Source organism: Juglans regia, chromosome 2 (genome assembly GCF_001411555.2).
Source record: "Juglans regia cultivar Chandler chromosome 2, Walnut 2.0, whole genome shotgun sequence".
Lineage (NCBI taxonomy): Eukaryota > Viridiplantae > Streptophyta > Magnoliopsida > Fagales > Juglandaceae > Juglans > Juglans regia.
In genome coordinates, this window is record NC_049902.1 from 24,107,052 (window position 1) to 24,128,649 (window position 21,598).

The following is a 21,598-nucleotide window of genomic DNA, read 5'->3' on the forward strand; positions in this document are numbered from 1 at the left end:
TAATAATACGAGGAGCATATTTATTTATCGACGACGATCTAATCTAAGATTGCGTTTAGATGTTTAAGTGATTTCAAATTATTTGAATTGATATGTGATTTATCGTATTTTTATAGATCTTATTAAGATATGTTTGAATGTAAATAAGTTGAGATGTGTTTGAATGTATAAAATATGTTAATATGAATTTTAACTTATTATGAGAAATTGAAAAGTAATGAATCCCATCAATAATTGATTTGAGATGGACTAAAATGATTTCATCTTCTAAATACAGCCTCATACAACACATAACTAAAATACGTAAATATAATTCCCAACTCTTACTTTCATTTTTGTATTAACATACATAATGAAATGAAACTCAAAAAGTATTTTACTCACATTAAAAAAAAAAAAAAAAAAAGCCTCCAAATCTGAGTTTCATCGGAGGAGGGGTCCTCCTCCTCATCCCCTCCCTCTTTCTCTCATTTCTCCTCCTTCTCACTCTCATTCCTTCATTTCTTAGTTTATTTTTTTTTAAGGTCGAAAAAGTCAGATTTACAGTTTTCCAACAACTCTCGAGAGACACATGCAACACAAGAAGATAGTGATGATTTTGCTAAAATCACCGCACATGTTCCCCGCATGCCACTCACAACTACATGTGGTACTCACGCCTCACATGCTCTGGATCACCGAAATCACCACTAACAGATCTGAAAGACCTAACTTTTGTGATTGAAAATGGACAAGCTTGTTGCCTTCAATCACCGTCAAAGTCTACTAGAATTGATCCAAACTATAATCCATTCTTTTTCATTTTCGTTTTCCTTTTTGTATGGTAAAAATAAATGAGTAATTCATTTCTTGGACTGTTTGTTCGTAGAGGTTGAGTCATCTCTTTCTATGAAAGGTGAGGCTGAATCTCTATTTAGGCAAAATACTGTCTCTTGGACGTTTGTCTATAAAGAATATCAATAATATTGAAGTCCAAACCAGTCCAATAATATACTAGTAGAGTTTCAAATTGTTAATATGAGAATATCTTCATATATATCCCATCATGGATATAAATTTCTCTTGATGAATAAATTATGACATTTCCCATTAAGAAAAACAATTACCCCCAAATATATAAATATATTGAACCGTTGACTGCAGATCAAATAAAGCTTCTACGCAAGTCCAAAAAAATAAATAAAGAAATAAAGCTTCAACTACTCTCTATTAATGGAAACTAATGGATGGTTCTCTTTTTGAAACATATATCATAATGACCATGTGTATAAATGGGTGGGTTAACACGTTATTTATTGTAATTTAAAAAAGTAAAAGTTTTAATTAATTTTTAATATAGTTGATATGGAATATTTTCACATTAACACTAATAAATAGATGGATAATAGAGAAAAGTATCCTAAATTATAAGATAAATATTGAAACAGTTACAAATCTAGGATTCAATTTGTGTAACCTTATGTTTTTTTTTTTTTTTTGTTTTTTTTTTTTATTTTATTACTTTAAGGCAATTTCCCAAAAGACATATATAATATGGTTGGCAGTTGCTTTGTCCAGAGCAAAGTGCATCCGCTGTGTCTGTCGGCGGATAACTCCAAGAAGGAGAGTAGACTGAAGTCTCTTTGTACTGTAAAGGACTGCTCTAACATTTTAGCTACCAATTATGCACTAATTCTCGCTCCTTCCTATTTTGCATTTTCGGAGTCTCTCTCTGGCTCACCAGAGACGCACTGAGCCTTTTCCGGCATTTGGGAGGGGATCTTGTAGTTAGACTGAGACACAGAGAGCTTCAACTTTGTGGCTGGGCATGAAGTAATCTTCTCCTTGGATCTACAGAAGGTTGTTCCTCTTTTCCAGCTAAAGTATGTTTTATGCTGTACTGTTTTTTGGGTGTCTTTTTTCTTTTTATTTTGTTTTGCTTGCTATATACTTCCATAAGATCTATGCGCTTGTATTTTCATCCATTTTTATTTTCTTATCCTGGGTATTGGAAAATAAAAGCGATTTTAAATTTATCGAAAGGTAGAGAAAAAAAGAAAAGAAAAGAAGGCATGTACTTTGTTTTTGTTTTCCTGCTTGTTGCTTTTGGTGTTCTCTTTGGTTCTTTAGGCTCAATTATGTCAGATTTGGTTGTAAATACTCGTGATTTATTCAGTGTGAGTTCACATTTACATTACAATCTATTTCTTTTCAAGAAAGAAGGGGGGGGGGGGTGCGAGCTTGATGTTAGGCAATGATTTTAATGTATTTTTGTTGCTGACTTGAGGTAGTAAATCCTGGTACCGACTTGATGAAGCAAAAGAAGAGATCTCTGAGTTATTTTCGAGCAATTTTTGAGTTTGCCCCACTTTCTGTTGTGATAGCAAACATGGTTTCTAAAACGGTGGAACTAGAAGAAGATCCATATAGCTTTTTATAGAGAGGGAGGGCAGGGCAGAAGCCTTTGGTTTTTGTTTGAGGTCGTTATTATTTTGAGATATAAATTTATCTAAATTCATAGAATTTCGTTGTGACAGTCATTTATTTATTTTTTCATTGCTTGAAGCCTCTTGGGCACATGGTTAATGAATATACGTATTCTCTGTATTCATAGATAATTATTTCTCCGTTCAAGCAATTATAATTGACTATTTTCTTTTAGGTCAATATTATTATTTAGCTTTGAGTTCTCAACCATAGATGAACTGCTCAAGTTATTTCTTTCTCATTTTGCTGCATATTACTGTAGGCATCAAAGATTTATCCCAATCTCATGATGGGGTCTAAGCATAACTCATCGGGCAATAGAACACGCCCCTTGTCGATATTTGTTATTATTGGTCTCTGCTGTTTCTTTTACCTTTTGGGAGCTTGGCAGAAGAGTGGCTTTGGAAAAGGGGACGGCATAGCTTTGGAAATAACCAGGCAGACTGATTGCAGCATCTTTATGGATTTAAATTTCGAGGCTCACCACAATGTTGTTGAAATTATTCAACCTTACACGCCTAAAGCCAAAGTTTTCAAGCCGTGTGATATTCGATATAGAGATTATACTCCTTGTCAAGAACAAGACCGAGCAATGAAATTCCCAAGGGAAAATATGATATACAGGGAAAGACATTGCCCTCCAGATGACGAAAAATTGCACTGTCTTATCCCAGCGCCGAAAGGATATGCGACTCCTTTCCCCTGGCCTAAAAGCCGTGATTATGCCCACTATGCTAATGTTCCTTATAAAAGCCTGACGGTTGAGAAGGCTGTCCAGAATTGGGTGCAGTTTCAGGGAGATGTGTTCAAATTTCCAGGTGGAGGAACAATGTTCCCTCAAGGTGCAGATGCATATATTGATGAACTTGCATCAGTTATTCCAATTGCAGATGGCTCTGTCAGAACAGCACTGGATACTGGTTGCGGAGTATGTTCTTTATTCTGTGGTCATAGTTAAGAATTCAGTTGTTTCATACTTTCTTGTTGTCTCCCCCTTCTCCCCTTTCTTTTCCTTGCCCTTTTAGCTTGTTTAGATCACTTTTTTTTTCGTTCTTCTGAGCTTGTCTGCATGACATTGAGCAACTAAATTGTCTATTCTTTTTTGGGTATTCTCCAGTATCTGTTTAATTCATGCATATGCATGAGCTCATGCTCATGCTAATGCTCACACACCCATACCCACACCCAGTTATTGTCTTTTGGTTTTGTTACAATGCTGAAGAAGTCAAGCACTCCAAAACCTATCACTGCTTGTTACAACACTTAACCACATAGGCATCTTCCTCAATGTTTTACATGGAAACTATAAGTTGGTCATACTAATCCGTAATGTCTCTCTTGATGTTATTCTTAACGTGCTATGCCTGCACTGAGGCCTGAAACAACTGGTTCATGTATCTTCTTTGAAAGCTTGGTATTTGAGATTCATCCTGAGCTTTATGCTCTTAAATGCTATTCTTCTGGGCTCTATTCTGGGACACTTGACATATGCATCTTTCTTTTCTCAGTTTGAATGACCAATAAGAATGTGATTTCTTGTTGAAATCACAGCTGCCATAATCTACATATTTTCGGTTGGCTTTCAATTGGGTAATGGTTGCTGGAATAATAAATGTGTTCATAATACAGGTTGCAAGCTGGGGTGCGTACTTGCTAAAGAAAAATGTATTGGCAATGTCCTTCGCACCAAGGGACAATCATGAAGCACAGGTACAGTTTGCATTAGAACGAGGTGTACCTGCTGTTATAGGTGTTCTTGGTTCAATACATCTTCCATACCCATCAAGAGCCTTTGATATGGCTCAGTGCTCTCGATGTTTGATACCATGGACTGCAAATGGTAAGTGCTAGGAATGACCAATATTTAGGTCAACAATCATGTATTGATGTTGTTACTTTGTCCTTTTTTTATATATAAGTCGGTAATATGATTAATGAGCCAAAGGCGATACCATGTTCACAGGAAGTATATATAGAGACACCTAGGTAGAAAGAGAAAAGATTAAAAAATATTCCAAAGAACTAAAGTTTGAAAAATTAAGCATCGATTTCAAACCACCCCTCGGGAAAGAGCCCTAAGCATCTTGTCATCTTTTCCATATCTTATTCAAACTGAGTCGAATGGGAAAAAAGAGAGGCCAGGAGATTCAACTCCTAATTGTTTGTAGCTGTAATAAAATCCACTTCACTGTGATTAGATCCATTGCTCTAAAACTTTAGCTAGGAACCATTTCCCACCTCATATCTAGCAATTCTAGAGAACTCCCCAATCCCTATGAATGTCTTTCCACAATCCAACTCCAAAGTAACAATTAACCTCTTGAGAACACCATTCACCCCAAGGGCTACCATGCTTCATGTCTATCATTGTCCTCCACAAGCTTGTCTTTACATTGGCATAGCACCATAATAACTTTCCCAAAAGGGCCTGGTTTATTTCAGAGCTTTTACGAAAGAACTCAAGAAGTAACAAAGAATCTTAGTTACCCAGAGAAGCATATTGTTTAATTAAAAAATATTTTACTTCTATTGCTTGGTATAATTCTGCTTGTAGAACACGGCCAAAGCTTCTGTTGTACTTCAATATATCTCTAAAGACTAGTGAATGATATATGAACTCATGGTTTTTCTAATATTTCTTTATGTACGATTGGTTCATTTAAGATGCTAGGCAGAAACTTATGTCCAAAAGCATATTTGTTTCTCATATTTTTCAAGTCTTTCTATAGGTGAGGAAACTTTGTAACATTTTTCCGGAGATATTATATACTAAACTGTTTCCATAAGGATGCTTAAGTATTTGAGGTTTCCATTGAGGTTGCAGTTAATTGAGTGGCCAACCCCGTCTAGCTGTGATCAATACTCTGTTGAGTTGTGTGTTTCGTAGGACCCTCCGACCGATGACTTTGGTTGCGAATCAATTGAAAAGTTTGTGTTTCCATAGAAAAAAATCTGGTTGTTTGTGAAAATATGTTTCCTGCCTTCTGTATTTGGTCTGAGGTACCGATTTCCTTACATATTTTACATTCATTTGTCTGATTATATTGGATATCAAATTGCACTACCAAAATTGAAATCTTGTTTACTCCCCCTGTGCTACATTCAATGGCCTTTGTTCCCTTTTGGGATGTTCCAAAATGCATATCCCATTTGAAAAGTCACATATGAAAAGTTCTTTATTTACAAAATTATCCATATATAGAGAAAAATTAAAATGTTCTTTTCATCTTTTGAGGGTTAGCTTTGGCGATTCACCGATTTTGCTAATAGGGAACGAGCATTAAAGTGCGTCTCTTCATTTGGGATGGAAGTTGTAATTTTGTGTACTCAGTGAAGTTGATGTTCTTTTCACCTCTATACAGATGGCATGTACCTGATGGAAGTTGACCGAGTCCTCAGACCTGGTGGATACTGGATCCTGTCTGGCCCTCCAATCAATTGGAAGACCTACTACCAAACATGGAAACGATCTAAGGAGGATGTCATGGCCGAACAAAGAAAGATTGAAGAGCTGGCGGAACTTCTTTGCTGGGAAAAGAAGTATGAGAAGGGAGATATTGCTATTTGGAGGAAAAAAGTAAACGCCAAATCATGCAGAAGAAAGTCAGCCAATATATGTGAATCAATGGATGCTGATGATGTGTGGTGAGTCCCTATGCACCTAAAACTTAACGTACATAATTTTCTTGAGGTTTTATTAGTAGAGGTGTAAGTCTTTGCTTGTATAACATGTTTTGTACCTCCAACACTCTTCACTAAATGATTTATGTTTGAAGAAAGTCTTTGCTTCATCTCGTACTTAGTTTCTGTTACAAGCTGGTAGACATCCAGTCAAGTTATGTGAAATTCACTGAGCTAGTTTAAGATGGAGTAAAACTTATCAAGATATTAGGATTTGTTAGTCATGTAACATGTTAGAGGTAGGAGGGAACTTTGTGCATAAAATTATCTCCAGTTATAAATAAAGATTTGTCTCTCAAATTTAACTCACAGAATCAAAGGAGTACTTGGGTTCCCTCAAAGCAACCCAGAGTGGTTTTGTTTTCTTAAGAGGTTCTCTCTAACCTCTTTTAGTTTGGGACCATAACAATTAATCTGACCCTAGGAGTGGAAGAACAAATGAAGTGAGTAGGGCATACTCTAAGGTCGCTGTATGAAGGACAGCGGAAAATTTTGGAATGATCGCAAAACATTACTCATGCCATTTTGTTAAAGGTGTTGGAAACGCTCATCAATTTGTTGAGATAAAGAGTGCTTTGATTCCAAAGGCTATAGTACTACCACTAATGCTACTGCACAAGTTTTGTGACTGGAAAACAATGACAATACAAAAGAGAAAGCTTGCCAAGGAGGAAAAGCTACAAATGCTGAATTTTCAAAAGCTTCTACATTAAGTGGGAGAGCTCTAAATAAAAATATGTTGGTGTTCTTGACCTCTCTCACAAGAACAAATCTACCAAACCATCCCAGCATCTGGTTGAGTAGAAGCAAAATCGAGGATCAAATTGATGGCAGGGAAGAGAACAGGAACAGAAAAAGAAGGAAAAACAATTCCTGGTTATGTTCTTGATAACAAGGCCACAATTAAGGATGAGGGAATGTTATAAGCTGGCCTACATCTAGTCAAATCATGTAGAATTCTCTGTGCTAATTTAAAATTGAGTAAATGTTAATAAAATATTCTATTACTTATCCAAAAAAATTGAATAGATCTTATAAAGATATATGTTTTTGGATAGGTAATAATTGAAAAGTGCAGTTCGTGACTCGAACCAGTGACACCTGGTTCAATATTTAGAAGTTCTTTAGGATTTAGTAAATCTTATCATAACTGGGTTGGGGCTCCTGGGAGCAGATCCAGTAGAAATAAGTATCTATCTTTTGGTTACTCAGTGACTAAAGAGAGAACTTGAGTTCTCTTGAAGCAACCCAGACCAGATAGACTTTCTCTTCTTCTCTTCAAGGGCAGTTTGACTGTCAACACGGCAAACCCTATGGAAAATGATCCCGATCCATTTGATGGGGTGCATATGGAGAGAAATAAATGACCAGAGCTTGGAAGATTGGCATTAGTACTGCTGTGGACTTGAAGGATTTGTTTTTCAATTCACTTTATCATTGGATGACAGCTCATCAATGTTAATTTAGCCTTGGCTTCCAGGATTTTCTTGATCTCTTTATTATAATTTATTAATACTTTAGTGTCTGTCATGTACTCCCTATATACTTGGATAAAGTGTTTAAAACTTATCTTAAAAAATTGTCTATTTATTTGTGAATACTTGGGGTTAATGAAAGTGGATGGTAGAGTTGTAAAGTTGTTTGAATATAAGTTTATAAGAGTGGTTTTTGTTTTGATTTTCGTGTTTGGGTAATGATTGGATGAAAAGTTGAAAAATCGAAATGTTGTACTTTTTTTAGATTTGAAGATGTTTTGTTTGATTTTGAAAAATTTTGAGATACCTGGGAGCAGATCCAGTGGAGACGGGGTAGATGGGGAAACCAAACATGGCCTTTGTTTCCACCTATCTATTTTGGTTCAATCTCTCTTATATTACAAACCATAATATTGAAAATTTATTTGCAATTATAAATACGCATAATTTTCTCATATTCAATTTGAAGTACTGATCCTGTTTACTAAAACAAATCATGGTGTGTAATTTCATAATCCTTTTTTCTTGTATTCCCAAAATTGGTATTGTAGTTGCTTTTTAATGTTTTCAGCCTAAGTCTAAGTTTTTTGGCACATATCAGGTACAAGAAAATGGACACGTGTATAACTCCTTTCCCCGAGGTAACCAGTGCAGATGAAGTAGCAGGAGGGGAGTTGAAGAAGTTTCCTGCTAGGCTTTTTGCAGTCCCTCCCCGAATAGCTAAAGGATCCATTGAAGGTGTTACAACTGAATCTTACCAAGAGGACAATAAACTTTGGAGAAAACGTTTAGATGTCTACAAAAGGATAAATGGATTGATTGGCACTACAAGATATCGGAACGTCATGGAAATGAATGCAGGCCTTGGAGGATTTGCTGCTGCTCTTGAATCACGAAAATCTTGGGTGATGAATGTGGTGCCTACAATTGCTAAGGACACTTTAGGTGTCATTTATGAGAGAGGTCTAATTGGCATATATCATAACTGGTACGGCCCTACAAATTTCTCTCTGTTTTTCCACTTAAAAGCCTTGTACATTTGCATGAATTGTTTATATTCTGAATTTGCTGCCAAAGAATAAATCTTCTAATAAGTTCCGTTCATGGATAGGTTGGTGTAGGGATTCTCTCTCTGTACACTTTTTCTTTATTTTCGTAAGTTGGCTGGTGATGTTGTTCATGGGCGCTTGATTGAGTGATTCTTGAACGTATGGGAAGGGAAATGGGTACGTCGAATGCTGTTATTATTGAACTCAAGGCATTTGAGGTAGTAAGAGATGGACAATGGGTGCACATTACTGAAAGGGGGTGGAAGTTAGTGAAAAATCTTCGCTTGGAGTTAGCCACGGCTCGGTGGTTCACTAAAGCGTTGGAGGATTGCTTGAAGGTGGGGAGAAGGGAGTTTTATACAGCTCACCATGAATGAGACAAGGGCTTCATAGCACAAAGGTGTTCCAACTCCCAAGGAACGTTCATAGCTTTGGTGGAATACAAACAGGGGGGTCGGCGAAATTGTATTCTCATTCCTGAAGACAGAGATGGGAGGGAGTGGAGAAAACTGGTGGAGGTTTTGAGGGAGGTTGGCAGAGAAGGCCATTTTGCTGGGTCGGCACCACCAGTGATGATGGCATTGAAGACGATAGCTCAACCTTCGGCCCGGTCGTATATGGAGGCTCTACGAAAACCAAGGACAGATTGTGCTCGAGGACCTGTTGCTAGCTATGGCTTGCGAGGTGGTGTTGCTATCTCTGCAGGGGCGCAATGTAGTGGGGGTGGTGTAGGTGAGTTGTTGGCCTTAAAAAGGAAAGTCTACTTCGGGCTCTGTCAGAGATGCAAGCTCAAATTGTTGAGTTGCAGAGTAATATATTTGGTCTGATTCAGTGTGTAGTGGAGGATAAAGGGGTGGGGTTGATACGGTGCATTGAGGAGGATAGAGGGATGGGGTCGAAAAGGTGCGTTGAGGTAGTAAAGGGGGTGGGAACGGGCTTGGGCTAGGGGGACGAGCTCGTTGGAGGGTTTCATAGGGGGATGGGCTCGCTGGAGGGTCAAGCTTGGTGAAAGGCCCAAAACGGGAGTTTTGGCTTATCAGGAGGCTTGGGGGAGTCTAGCAAGACGATGCCACCTCTTGACTTGACAGTGCCACCACTCGCATAGAAATTGTCGCTAGTCCTTGGTGAATCATTTGGTGGTGCGTCGGAGCCGGCGCTGTTGTCAGAGGAGGAAGAGGGAGAAATTATGGTTTGCAACCCGCTTGTGTCTGTGGTGGCTCTTCAGGCGCCAGAAGTTGAAGATGGGGAAATTATGGGGAATAACGCAGGAGGTGAAGAGCTGGAATACGTCGGTGAAGAAAGACTTGTTGTTGCACAGGACGAGCCACAGAACACGTCGGTGAGTCTTGGATTGCACGTTGACGTTCTGGGCTGCCATAGAACATGCCGATGGAGGGAGAGGAGACTCTTGTAGTTGAAGATATGGTAGTTTTGGAGAGTGGGAATGAGATGGAGAAGGGGGAGGTGGAAGGGGAAGGATCTCTGATCCTTTTTGAGCCTTCTAGATCAGAGGGTGAGGACCCTTCTCCAATTAGTATTATGCCTCCTCTACCTCCTGATTGGGTAATGAAAAAGGTGGAGGAATTGCAGAGTTGTGTGGGGATTTTGTGTGAGGGCTATGTAGATCAATTTACGGCACTGTTAGTAGCCATTGAAGCAGGCCATTACCAACAGGGAGCAGGGTCAAAAAGAAAAAGGGAGTTGAAGCGGCTAAATTGGTCTATCAACTATGATGGCAAGGAGGGAAGTGCAAGCCGTGGTAGGAACAAATGGAGGGTTGGAATAGTTGATAAATGAAGCCCAAAATTTTGATTTGGAATGTTAGGGGGTTGAATGAGATCAACAAACGCTAGGGGTGCTACCAGGCTCCTACGGGGCGGGGCCACCCCTTCCCCTCCCCCGCATGGGCGGGCCATGTGGGGGCGGGAATTTTTTCCTAACAATCCACCCTCGTCCATGCGAGGGCGGGGTACCCCATCCACTGCACGGGATGCGGGGGTGGACCTCCATCCGTCTGCCCCAACCCCCCCCTCCCCCTCCCCCTCCCCCTCCCCCAACTGGGCCTTTGGCCCAGTTCAATTATTTGGGCCCAAAATGGCCCAGAAACACATTCAAACCTATTTTTGGGCCATTTTGGACCTATAATTTAACTACAAAAATAAATATATTTAAAAACTGAAAACAAAAAATAAATTATATGGATAGAATTATTAACTATATACTAAGTTTCAACTAATACTATTAAGTATTAACTAATAAGCATCACTAAGGCACTAAACTATTACAATTATATAAATTAAGAGAACCATTACTATATTACAAACTCATCTAAAAATAGTAAATATTACAAATTGTACTATTAATTATTGTAGCAACATTACAATTAATTATAAACTAACAAAATCATAACATTTCAATTTTGATCAATTTGGGGTGGCGGTGAGTTCATTGAATTGTGTCGACTGTTGTGAGAATCGAGATCATAAAACCTACAATATTAATAAGTTAAAAATAAAACAAATTAGAATTGTAAAGTTATAAACATAAAACAAAAATTTAAAATACAAAATATTAAAAGTACTAACCAAGATGAGATTGAGTTGTTGGGATGAAGATGAACATAGATCATTGGGTCCTTAGGATTAGGATTCGGCATTTGTATATTGAGAATATAAAAGTTGAAAAACATACAAGAAAAATAATTAGATATTAAAATATTATATAAAATTATAAATGCAAAAAACAATTGAGGGACATTGTGCAAACCATGGCAATGGTGGGTCCAATTCACAGTCATACTGCAGTGGAGGTAGCCGTAGATGTCTTCTCATGTATCACTATAATAATTAAATTTGAAATTAATTCCGATTAAATTAAAATGAATAAATAAAAATAATAAAATGAAATTCAAATCCCACGATTACCAGATTCAGGTTGATCACCACTCTCCTCCTCGACGTCAGCCTCCTCATAGTCAAGAACATCTGGAACATGAATTGGAGTCTCCGTGATCTAATTATGCATGCAAATCAAAGCCTCCACAGTGGTAGGAGCTAATGAACTCCAGAATGAATCCAATACGCGCCCTCTGGTGCTAAAGGCCAATTTTGAGGCTACGGTGCTAATAGGGATGGCCAAAATACTGTGGGTTATCTCTTCAAGAACGTGATACTTAATGGCATTCACCTTCCACCAACCTAATATATCAAAGTCTCGTACAAATGGTTGAAGCTCCGCTGCCAAGTATCTGTCTATATCTAACTGAGCCTCTGTAGAACTCCGGACTAAGGGGTTCTGCTCCAACCTCTCACCCCAGTCCAATCTACATCTTTTCCCAACCCCGGCTTGTGGAACTGGTGGGGGGTAGGTTTAGGTGCCGCAATATTACCACCCAGCAAGACGGTAAACTCATCAAATAATCTACCAAGGGTTTCCCTAACCCTTGCAGCAATATGCTCCGCCCATGCTTGTCCGTACGCAATTTCCAATTCATATACCATGCCATCCACCTTAAATCAAGGGTCAACAATAACAACTACATATAACAAAATATTAGTCCTAGTGAAATCTCCCCAATACTTGTCGTATTTCATCCTCATAATCAATGTCATCTCTCATAGCTTAATGTAACCACCCGCGACCATGTCATCTAATTCTTCTTTTACTCTACATATTTGCTGACAGAAATGATAGGATGTAGGGTACAAAGAAAAAGATAGCGTCGTGGTGATCTCGTTGAAAAGCCTAAAAAAATCTACGAAAATAGATACAACTCCCAATCATCATTCATAGGCTTCCCCAATCTCCCGTGATTATCAAAATATTTTATATATTGGATGTCTTCATCACCTAATAATGCAAATGCCAACTTATATTATTGGGCCGCCACCAACATAAAAACTGTTGAGTTCCTTCGTGTAGGTATATCAGTACAAAGACCCTTCTTAGATGTTAGGCCCACAGACCTCGCAACAATCTTGAATTTCTCCAATCTCAAAGGAGAATATCTCACAGATCTCACAGCAGTCCTAACCCGAGCAATGGAGTTATGAAGATCCCTCAAACCATCAGTGACAATAAGATTCATCTCACATGCAAACACTCACTACCCATGATTGTCTTATTTGTCTCTAATATAGGTCTTAAGATGTCTCAATGTGACATCGTTAGAAGAGGCATTATCAATTGTGAATGTAACAACTTGTGTCAACCTCCACTCCTTTATTGCGTCCTCCAAGACCCTCTCAATTGTCTCACCCTTGTGATCAGTGATTTGACAAAAGTTTATAATTTTCTTGTGCAATGTCCAATCAAAATCAACAAAATGCACAGTCAAATACATATAATTATAATTTTGGACCGATGTTCAAGTATCGGTGGTAAGGCAGACAAATTGATCCGCCAATTGACCCCTCAGCTTCTCTTTTTCAGTCCAATAATGTTTTATACATCCTTTGCCATCGTGTGGCGAGAATGAAGATTAAACCTTGGTTTCAAGTAGTGAGAATACGCTTGGAACCGTTTCTCATCAACAACTTGAAAATGTAGCTCGTTCATGATGACCATACGAGATAGGTGTCTCCTACACTCGTTAGAATCATACTTAGTATACCCCTCAACGTTGCACACCCACTATTCTCATCCACCATTTTTTTAAGTCCAATCTCTAACCTAGATTGACTTTTCTCTTATAATGATCTTAATATTGGATTTTTTTTGCATTGTTCTTCTAAGTGCACCTTTAATTGTCAAGTACCATGTTTCCTATAGTGGCATCCATAAATTTTACAACAGTGGTTACACTTTGGTTGGGGGTTATTGGATTCACCACCCTCTAGTTTGGTGGAGTGAGACCAAACTATGGAAGCGGGTTTCTTGGTAGGCTTGGGGGCGGGGCAAGGTGTTGGGGCAAGGATATGGGTAGGGGTAGGGGAACTCACATTAGAATCTGCCGGATATTCCATGAACTCAATAATGACAAGAAATCTGAAATTATAGTAAACATGTCAAACAATGAACATCCAACCAAGTTCCATGCATTACAAATGAACATTCACAAACATGCATTACAAAACGGATTTTTCAGCTTTTCTGTTCTTTTGCCCCGAAGTTCCTTCCACCACCAATTCGTTTAAGAAAAACCTCGGGAAAAAAAAATTGTTTTAGAAAAAAAGAAAAGGTTCCCTTTTCAATTTTTTACTTTCTGAAAAAATAAAAAATCTTATGAAAGAGTACGAATATATTACTCTTAAAAGGTAATATCCCATCAAGGATTAATAGGTATAGGAAATTGAGGATTTTTTTCCTAATTTAGTTCATACAGCTTCATTTGATTTTATGCATACCGAAACCCTAAAAAATAAACTTCAAATTCTCAAACAATAAACTTCAAATGGTCTCTAACTCTATGCATACCGAAACCCTAAAAAATTTCGATCAAAGTTCAAACAATTCACATGCACATTCATCCTCCACAACACACAATTCACAATCTCATTCTCATTTAATCCCATCCTCCATCGTCCATATTGCATAAATTTAAAAAAAAAAAAAAACAACCTAGATGAGATTAAGAGAAATTGGTCTTACCTTCGTTGTGATAGACGGTGACTTAGGTGAGATTGACAAACGGTGACGACGGTGAAGACAGCGACAACTCATGACGGTATCATAGACGGCAAGAGGACTTACGGCGGGTGAAGGGGGGAAACTTGCTGGCTGTTGGGACTCAGGAGGGTTAAGGGCTTCAGGATCATGAGAGGGGGCGAGGGTTGAAGGGTTACAAATACAAGGCTCAAAACAGTGCCATTTGATCATGGGGGGTTGTTAAAAAGAACTCAGGCATCAAATTAAAACAACGTCGTTTTGATGCCGGGTTTTTCTTTTTAATTAACATATATTATAAATATATTATATATATATGGGCAGCAGGGCGGGGTATTTGAGGGAAGGGGATCACCCTCATCTTGCCCCCGCCCCTGCCCTGCTGGGGGCGCCAGATGCGGGTGGGGCCAACCCCGCCCAGCATCTGGCTGACAGGGGATCTGCCCTCCCACTCGAGGGCGGGGCGGACAGGGGGCAGGGCCCCGCTGCCCTCCCCTAACAAACGCCTCCAAATAAGATCTTTGTCAAGACAATGGAAGATGGACATTATTTGTTTGCAGGAAACTAAGTTGAAGCTTATTACAAGAAGAACTATACAGAGTATATGAAGCTGCCAGTATGTAGGATGTCATACTTACCTTCAAAAGGGGCTTCGGGTGGAGTTTTGGTTATGTGGGATAAAAGGATGGTGAAGAACATTGATGAATTTGTGGAGGAATATTCGTTGGGGTGTTCTTTTAAAAATTCTAAAGGTGGTTTTGTATGGGCCTTTGCTGGGGTTTATGACCCTAATTTGGATTGCGAGTGGCGGTTGCTTTGGGATGAGCTTGTAGGCTTATGTATTTGGTGGGAGATTTCATGGTGTATTGGTGAAGATTTTAATGTGACAAGATTTCCCAGCAAAAGATCAGGGGAGGGACAAGAAAATCATGCTATGCTGGAATTCTCGTATCTCATATTCAAGCTGGAACTCATGGACTTACTTCTCATGGGAGGTGAATATACTTGGTCTAATAACCAAGCTTGGTCAAGACTAGATAGATTCCTCGTATCTTCTTCATGGAAATGCAATTTTCAGATTTATGTCAGAAAAGACTTCCTCAGTTATTCTCCTCTGATCACTTTCCCATAATGTAAGACTGTGGAGGAATTCCACGGAGTTGAAGGCCGTTCAAAATTGAGAATATGTGGTTAAAAACGGAGGGGTTTGTGGAATTGATTAGACAATGGTGGAACTCATATCAATTATAGGGCACTCCGAGCAAGGTATTGGCTGGAAAATTGAAAGATTTGAAGATGGATTTGAAGACATGGAATGAACAGGTTTTTGGTAATGTAGCATTACATAAAAAGAATCTCCTCCAAGAATTACAAAGCTTGGAGTGTGTAGAAGATGAGAACGATAGCGAAGGTCAAGTAGTCTCAAAGTTAGAAAGGTTGATTCTAATGGAGGAGGTTTCGTGGAGGCATAAGTAAAGGGCATTGTGGCTTAGGGAGGGGGACAAATGTACAAAGTTTTTTCATCGAGTTGCAAACTCACATAGGAGGTTTAATGCCATAGAGTCCATGACCATAGATGGAGGTTTATCTTCAGATCAAGCAGTAATAAAAGATCATGTTGCTGGACATTTCGAACAATTGTTGTCGGAACCTTATGCATGGAGGCCTACAGTGGATGGTCTAGCTTTTGAGGTCATTGATCAAAATAGTATGGCTTGGTTGGAGAGACCATTTGAAGAGGAAGAGGTACGACTAGTAATTAGAAAAATGAATAAAGATAAAGTCCGTGCCCGGATGGTTTTACTATAGCATTTTTTCATACTTGTTGGGAGGTGGTGAGAGAGGATGTTATGCAAGTTTTTCAGGAATTTTTCTCTTTTGGAAAATTTGAAAAAAGTTTAAATGCTACTTTTATTGCACTTGTCCCTAACAAGATTGGTGCAATAGAGGTGCAAGATTTTAGTCCTATTAGTATTGTGGGCAGCATGTACAAGATACTCTCCAAAGTACTTGCTAATAGGATGAGCACAGTCATGGATAAGATTATTTCTAAGTCTCAAAATGCCTTTGTGAGAGGTAGACAAATATTGGATTCGGTTCTTATAGCTAATGAGTGTTTAGACAACAGGCTTAAGTCGAGAGTACTAGGTATTTTATGTAAACTGGACATGGAGGAGGCCTATGACCACGTCAACTGAAATTTTCTGTTCTATTTGTTGCGTCGATGTGGATTTGGGAAAAGATGGAGGGGGTGGATGAGGCAATGTGTGTCAACGGGTCGCTTATTGGTTTTGGTAAATGGTGATCCTGTGGGTTTCTTTAATAGTTCGCGGGGGCTAAGACAACGCGATCCACTATCACCACTCTCATTTGTCCTTGTGATGGAGGCTCTAAGTAGAATGGCGTCGGCTGCCGTAGAGGGTGGTTTTTTTTTCAGGATTTCAGCGGGGGCTATTTTACTTTGTTTTGAAGCGGTATCTGGGCTAAAAGATAAATCTTGCTAAAATGGAGATGATTGCAGTGGGTGATGTAAGAAATATTAGGGGGTTGGCCAACATATTGGGATGTGTGGTCTCTTCGCTGCTGTTGAAGTACCTTGGTCTTCCATTGGGAGCAACTTTTAAAGCTAAGACAATTTGGGATGAGGTGTTAGAGAAATTAGAGTGTAGGCTAGCCAGGTGGAAAAGGTTGTACTTATCGAAAGGGGAGCGGACCACACTTATTAAGAGCACTCTATCCAACCTTTCCACATATTTCTTGTCTTTATTTCCCCTCCCAGCAAGCATTGCATCTAGGATTGAGAAACTCCAATGTGATTTCCTGTGGTGTGGACTAGGTGATGAGTTTAAATTTCATCTAGTTAGATGGGATAAAGTGTGTAATCCTATGAGAGATGGTGGTTTGGGAATCCGTAATGTGAGGGCCTTTAATGAGTCTCTATTAGGGAAATGGTTATGGCGTTATAATCACGAGAGGGAAGCCTTATGGAATGGGGTGATTGATGCGAAGTATGGGAGTGCAAGGGGGGCTGGTGTTCTAATGAGGGTAGGGGGCATATGGTGTGGGGTTATGGAAGTATATACTGAAAGGGTGGGGGGCTTTTTCTAGTAATACTAGGCTGTGTTTGGGGATGGCAGTAGAATCAGCTTTTGGCATGATGTGTGGGTGGGAGATACAGCTCTTAAGGTTGCTTATCCCAATATTTTCAGAATTGCACGAGAAAAAAAAGTTATGGTGGCTGAGGTGAGAGAAATTAGTCATGATTCACAAGAGTGGAACATCAACCTCACTAGGGAGGCACGTGATTGGGAAGTGAGTGGTCTGGTGGATTTTTTTAACTTGCTGCATAACACCACTTCTGTTGTTACAGCTGAAGACAAGATGGAATGGAGACCTTCTAGGAAATGGAAATTCTCGGCATGCTCTTTCTATGACATACTTACAGTTCAACCTAGGCCCAATTTTCCTTGGAAGAACATATGGAAGAGTAAAGCAACTCCCAAGGCCGCGTACTTTGTTTGGAGAGCAGCTTTAGGGAAGATTCTAACCATTGATAATCTAAGAAGTTGTGGACTTATAATTATGGACTGGTGCTGTATCTGCAGAAATAGTGGTGAAACAATGGATCATTTACTCTTACATTGTGACTGTGCATGGGTAATGCCGGGAATGGTGATTGAACTACTAGCTAGCTGAAGAGGGATCACGGGGACACCACTTATTGCAGTTGTTTGGAAGATGGCTCCTATTTGTATTCTTTGGTGTATTTTGAGCTAGAGAAATGATAGAAATTTTGAGGATCATGAACTTTCCTCGAAAGAGTTTAGGAGCTTTAGATTTAAATGGTCTCAGCTTCCATGATTTTCTTATAACAGTTTCTAGTTCTTAATTTAGTGTACTCACATGTATACTTCCGGTGTACCTAGGCTATGCCTACCTTTATATCAATCAAATTTCTTCTTACTTCTCAAAAAAGAATATTCTGAATTTGCTGAGAATTTGTAGTACTAGAGTTTTATTTTCATTTTTTATGAAGATGAAAATATGTTATGTACTATCAACTTTGAAGTTTACCTGCTTCTAAGGCCATTACATGTTAAAATCTATTGGTACATTCTGAGAGGAATTATTTTCCATAAGCTTCCCTTTTGTCATTATTGTTAACAGCATATTGACTTAGAATTTTCTGACTCTTCTTGTCACTTTTTTATTCTTCATGTCACATTGTGAAGAGAAATATGAGAATGTCAAATAATGCAAGAATCATGCACAGTACTAGTTCCATTCTTCCTCACAATGGCAAAGTTTTTGAATCTTGTTTACCTTTTTATTTGTCTATCTTGTTCAGGTGTGAAGGCTTTTCTACTTACCCAAGGACATACGATCTTATTCATGCTAGTGGTGTATTCAGCTTGTATCAGAACACGTAAGACACGTCCTCCTTTCATTGTGTATACCGGAACTATATCTGGCTTGGGCATCTTTAAATCATTTACATGGAAGCATTCCAATCATTTATGTTTTCAAAAGATCCTCAATTTCCAGCATGAAATTTCTACCATTTGTAAAACCCACTATTTTCCATTAGAGGTTTTGAATTAATGATAACATAATTTAAATGGCTTGAATTTTTCTGTGGGCTGAAGTCTTCGTAACTTTAATGACAACAAAGTTCTTTTGTTGACTGATCACCCAGTCATTATTCCTTAATTCCCTCAGAAAATAGGTTGCTGCAACTAATATTAGCTTTAACTGACTCTCCACTCACCTTGATTCTTCTGATAGGCAACATCATTTATTATAAGGTTTTACTGCCATTAAATTCTAATGGAAATATATAAAATAAATAGGTGCCAACTGGAAGACATCCTTCTAGAGATGGATCGCATCTTGCGGCCTGAAGGGTCTGTCATCTTGAGGGATGAAGTTGATGTCCTGAACAAGGTTAAGAAAATTGCTGGAGGCATGAGATGGAATACCAAATTGATAGATCATGAGGACGGACCCCTTGTGCCGGAGAAGATATTGGTTGCATTCAAACAGTATTGGGTCGGCGGTAGCGGAAACAGCACATCCAATGACGAATAAACCAGGATATTGTTTGGTGGTGATTGGAAGCAAGAGTCTAGCACCAAAATTACCAACTTGCTCTGATGTGTAGGTACTCAAAGAGTTCTGATCCTCAGATATGGCATGCATCCTTATATTCATTTTGGAGTGGGACGTTCAAAAAAGGACATCCAAATAATTATTTCCACTATACCACAGAGATAATTGCTAAGCATGACATTGATAATTATCATAATCAATTATTACTGCTTTATTGACTTTATAATAATGAGTGCTCTGCTCTATATTGCTGGACTCTAGTTGCATAGGAAGTCATACATCTATAAAAATCTAAATTTTCTAGGATACTTGCTCTGGTTGAGACACAATCCATTTCCCTGTCTCATCATAAATTTTAGAAGGTTAAAGGCTATTACTTAAAGATCATTTGCTTCTAATACTTTGGTTCTCATGACTCTAATACTTTTGGGATCTAATTGAAATCATTTGGTATTCAGGGGGCCACTTTACTAATTCTCCATTTATCTTAATCTTCAGATTATAATTGAAGGTGTAAAGTGAAACCAATTGACAGTGGTGCAAATTAAATAGATGATAGTTTGTGGATGTAAAGTTTAATTTTACCATAGTTCACAATATTAAAGCTTCTAAACCCAAAATGAGCTTATAAATGAATACATAAATTTTCAAAAGGTTTAATTACAAAACTAGTTTATATAGTTTTGCTTAATGACTATATTGATCCCTAAGTTTTAAAATTGAACTTTTACTCCATAGATTTTTATGATTGATTAAATAAGTCTTTCAATCTCTCTTCTGAAGAAACATCACGTCACTCGAAAAAATTGTTCAAGTTATGTCGTTTCTCAAACCACATGCAACACGTATAAAAAAATAGAAATGAAAATACTTTTAAAATAAAATTACTTTTTAAAGCGATCGAAATTAAAAAGAACAATTTTTTTCCTAATTTAGAAACTTATTGAAAATTATTTCTTGAATTTTAAATATTTTAAGAAAATGGACTACAACAATCTTGGAACAGAATACCTTTGGCAACAACATCCCATAATGAGGTGTTAGAGGCTCCTTTCCGAGGCAGTTGTGAAAAAGGGAGAGGATCCACCTCTTCTACCTCTCTCAATAAAGGATTTTAAAATATGATTCCCATTAATTAATCAAGGAGCAGAGTATATTATTTATAGAGATCCAATTACAATAGTTACAACAAGTGACACTTGAATTACATAAAACTCTATCTCTTCTTACGATAATCTATAGCATTTGAATTGCATAAAACTCTATCTCTTCTTATCCTTATCTGTGGCATTTGAAACATCTACATGATCATCGTGAGTTTGAGTTGAAGAGGCTTTATCTTTAGAGATGTTGTCATTCGGTTTGACTGTGTGTTGGTTTGACTTTGTCTCAATATGCCCTCACTAACTGAATGGTAGTTCACAGATGTTGAGGTTGTTCCTGAGGAAAGAGAATCGTGATGTCGATAGTGGTTTTGTAAGTGTATCTGGTAGTTATTAGTCTTTTGATGAAAGAAATCGAACATTGAGCGAACAAGTAGAGACTAACTCACAGATGAAATGATAATCTATAAAGATATGTTTAGTCCATGAGTAAAAACAAGGGGTTGGAAGTGAGGTAAGTGGCATCGATATCGTCACACCATAGTGTTGAAGCCTAAGAAAGAGTGATATCGAGTTCCTAGAGTAGAGAAAGAACTCATATTAATTCAGTTGTAGTGTTTGCAATTGCACAGTACTCCGCTTCTACACTAGATTGAGAAACTATTTTCTACTTACATGAGCTCCAAAAGATAATGTTGGGTACAAGAAAAAGACAATACCCAGTGGTAGATCTGTGATCATCTAGACAGCCTACCTAGTTTGAGTTAGAAAAGACTTGAAAAGTATGAGAGTTAGATCATTGCAATAATAAATCATGATGTATTGTTAATTTCAGATAGCGTAAAATCTGTTCGAAAGAACTTCAATGGTCAGTGGTCAGCCGGTGCATGAACTAGCAAACTTTGTTAACATCAAAGGTGATATCTGGTTGAGTGAAGTTTTAACTATTGTAAAGAGCCCACAACACTACAGTAGAGTGTTGGATGATAGAATGGAGCATCATTGTGTTGAGAGAGAGTAGTAGTTGATGACATTGGAGAAGAGACACTCTTAGCATGTAGCATGTTGGACTTACAGAGGAGTTTGGTTATATACCATTGTTGGGTCAAGA

The 21,598-nt window shown here is 38.2% G+C and overlaps 1 protein-coding gene across 2 annotated transcripts; it reads left to right on the forward strand.

The window, feature by feature from the left end:
* Window positions 1-1,555: 1,555 nt before the first annotated feature.
* Window positions 1,556-19,692, forward strand: LOC108979473 (probable methyltransferase PMT14). Of its 2 annotated transcripts, none has more exons than XM_018950149.2 (7): window positions 1,556-1,862; window positions 2,729-3,394; window positions 4,096-4,306; window positions 5,829-6,111; window positions 8,224-8,610; window positions 18,624-18,701; window positions 19,126-19,692. In XM_018950149.2, exons 2-7 carry the CDS (start codon window positions 2,753-2,755, stop codon window positions 19,361-19,363), a joined length of 1,839 nt encoding a protein of 612 aa, XP_018805694.1. In that variant the 5' UTR covers window positions 1,556-1,862; window positions 2,729-2,752; the 3' UTR covers window positions 19,364-19,692. The 2 variants fall into 2 exon arrangements, with proteins under 2 accessions (XP_018805694.1, XP_018805693.1); XM_018950148.2 differs by having other exon boundaries at window positions 1,556-1,839.
* Window positions 19,693-21,598: the final 1,906 nt, after the last annotated feature.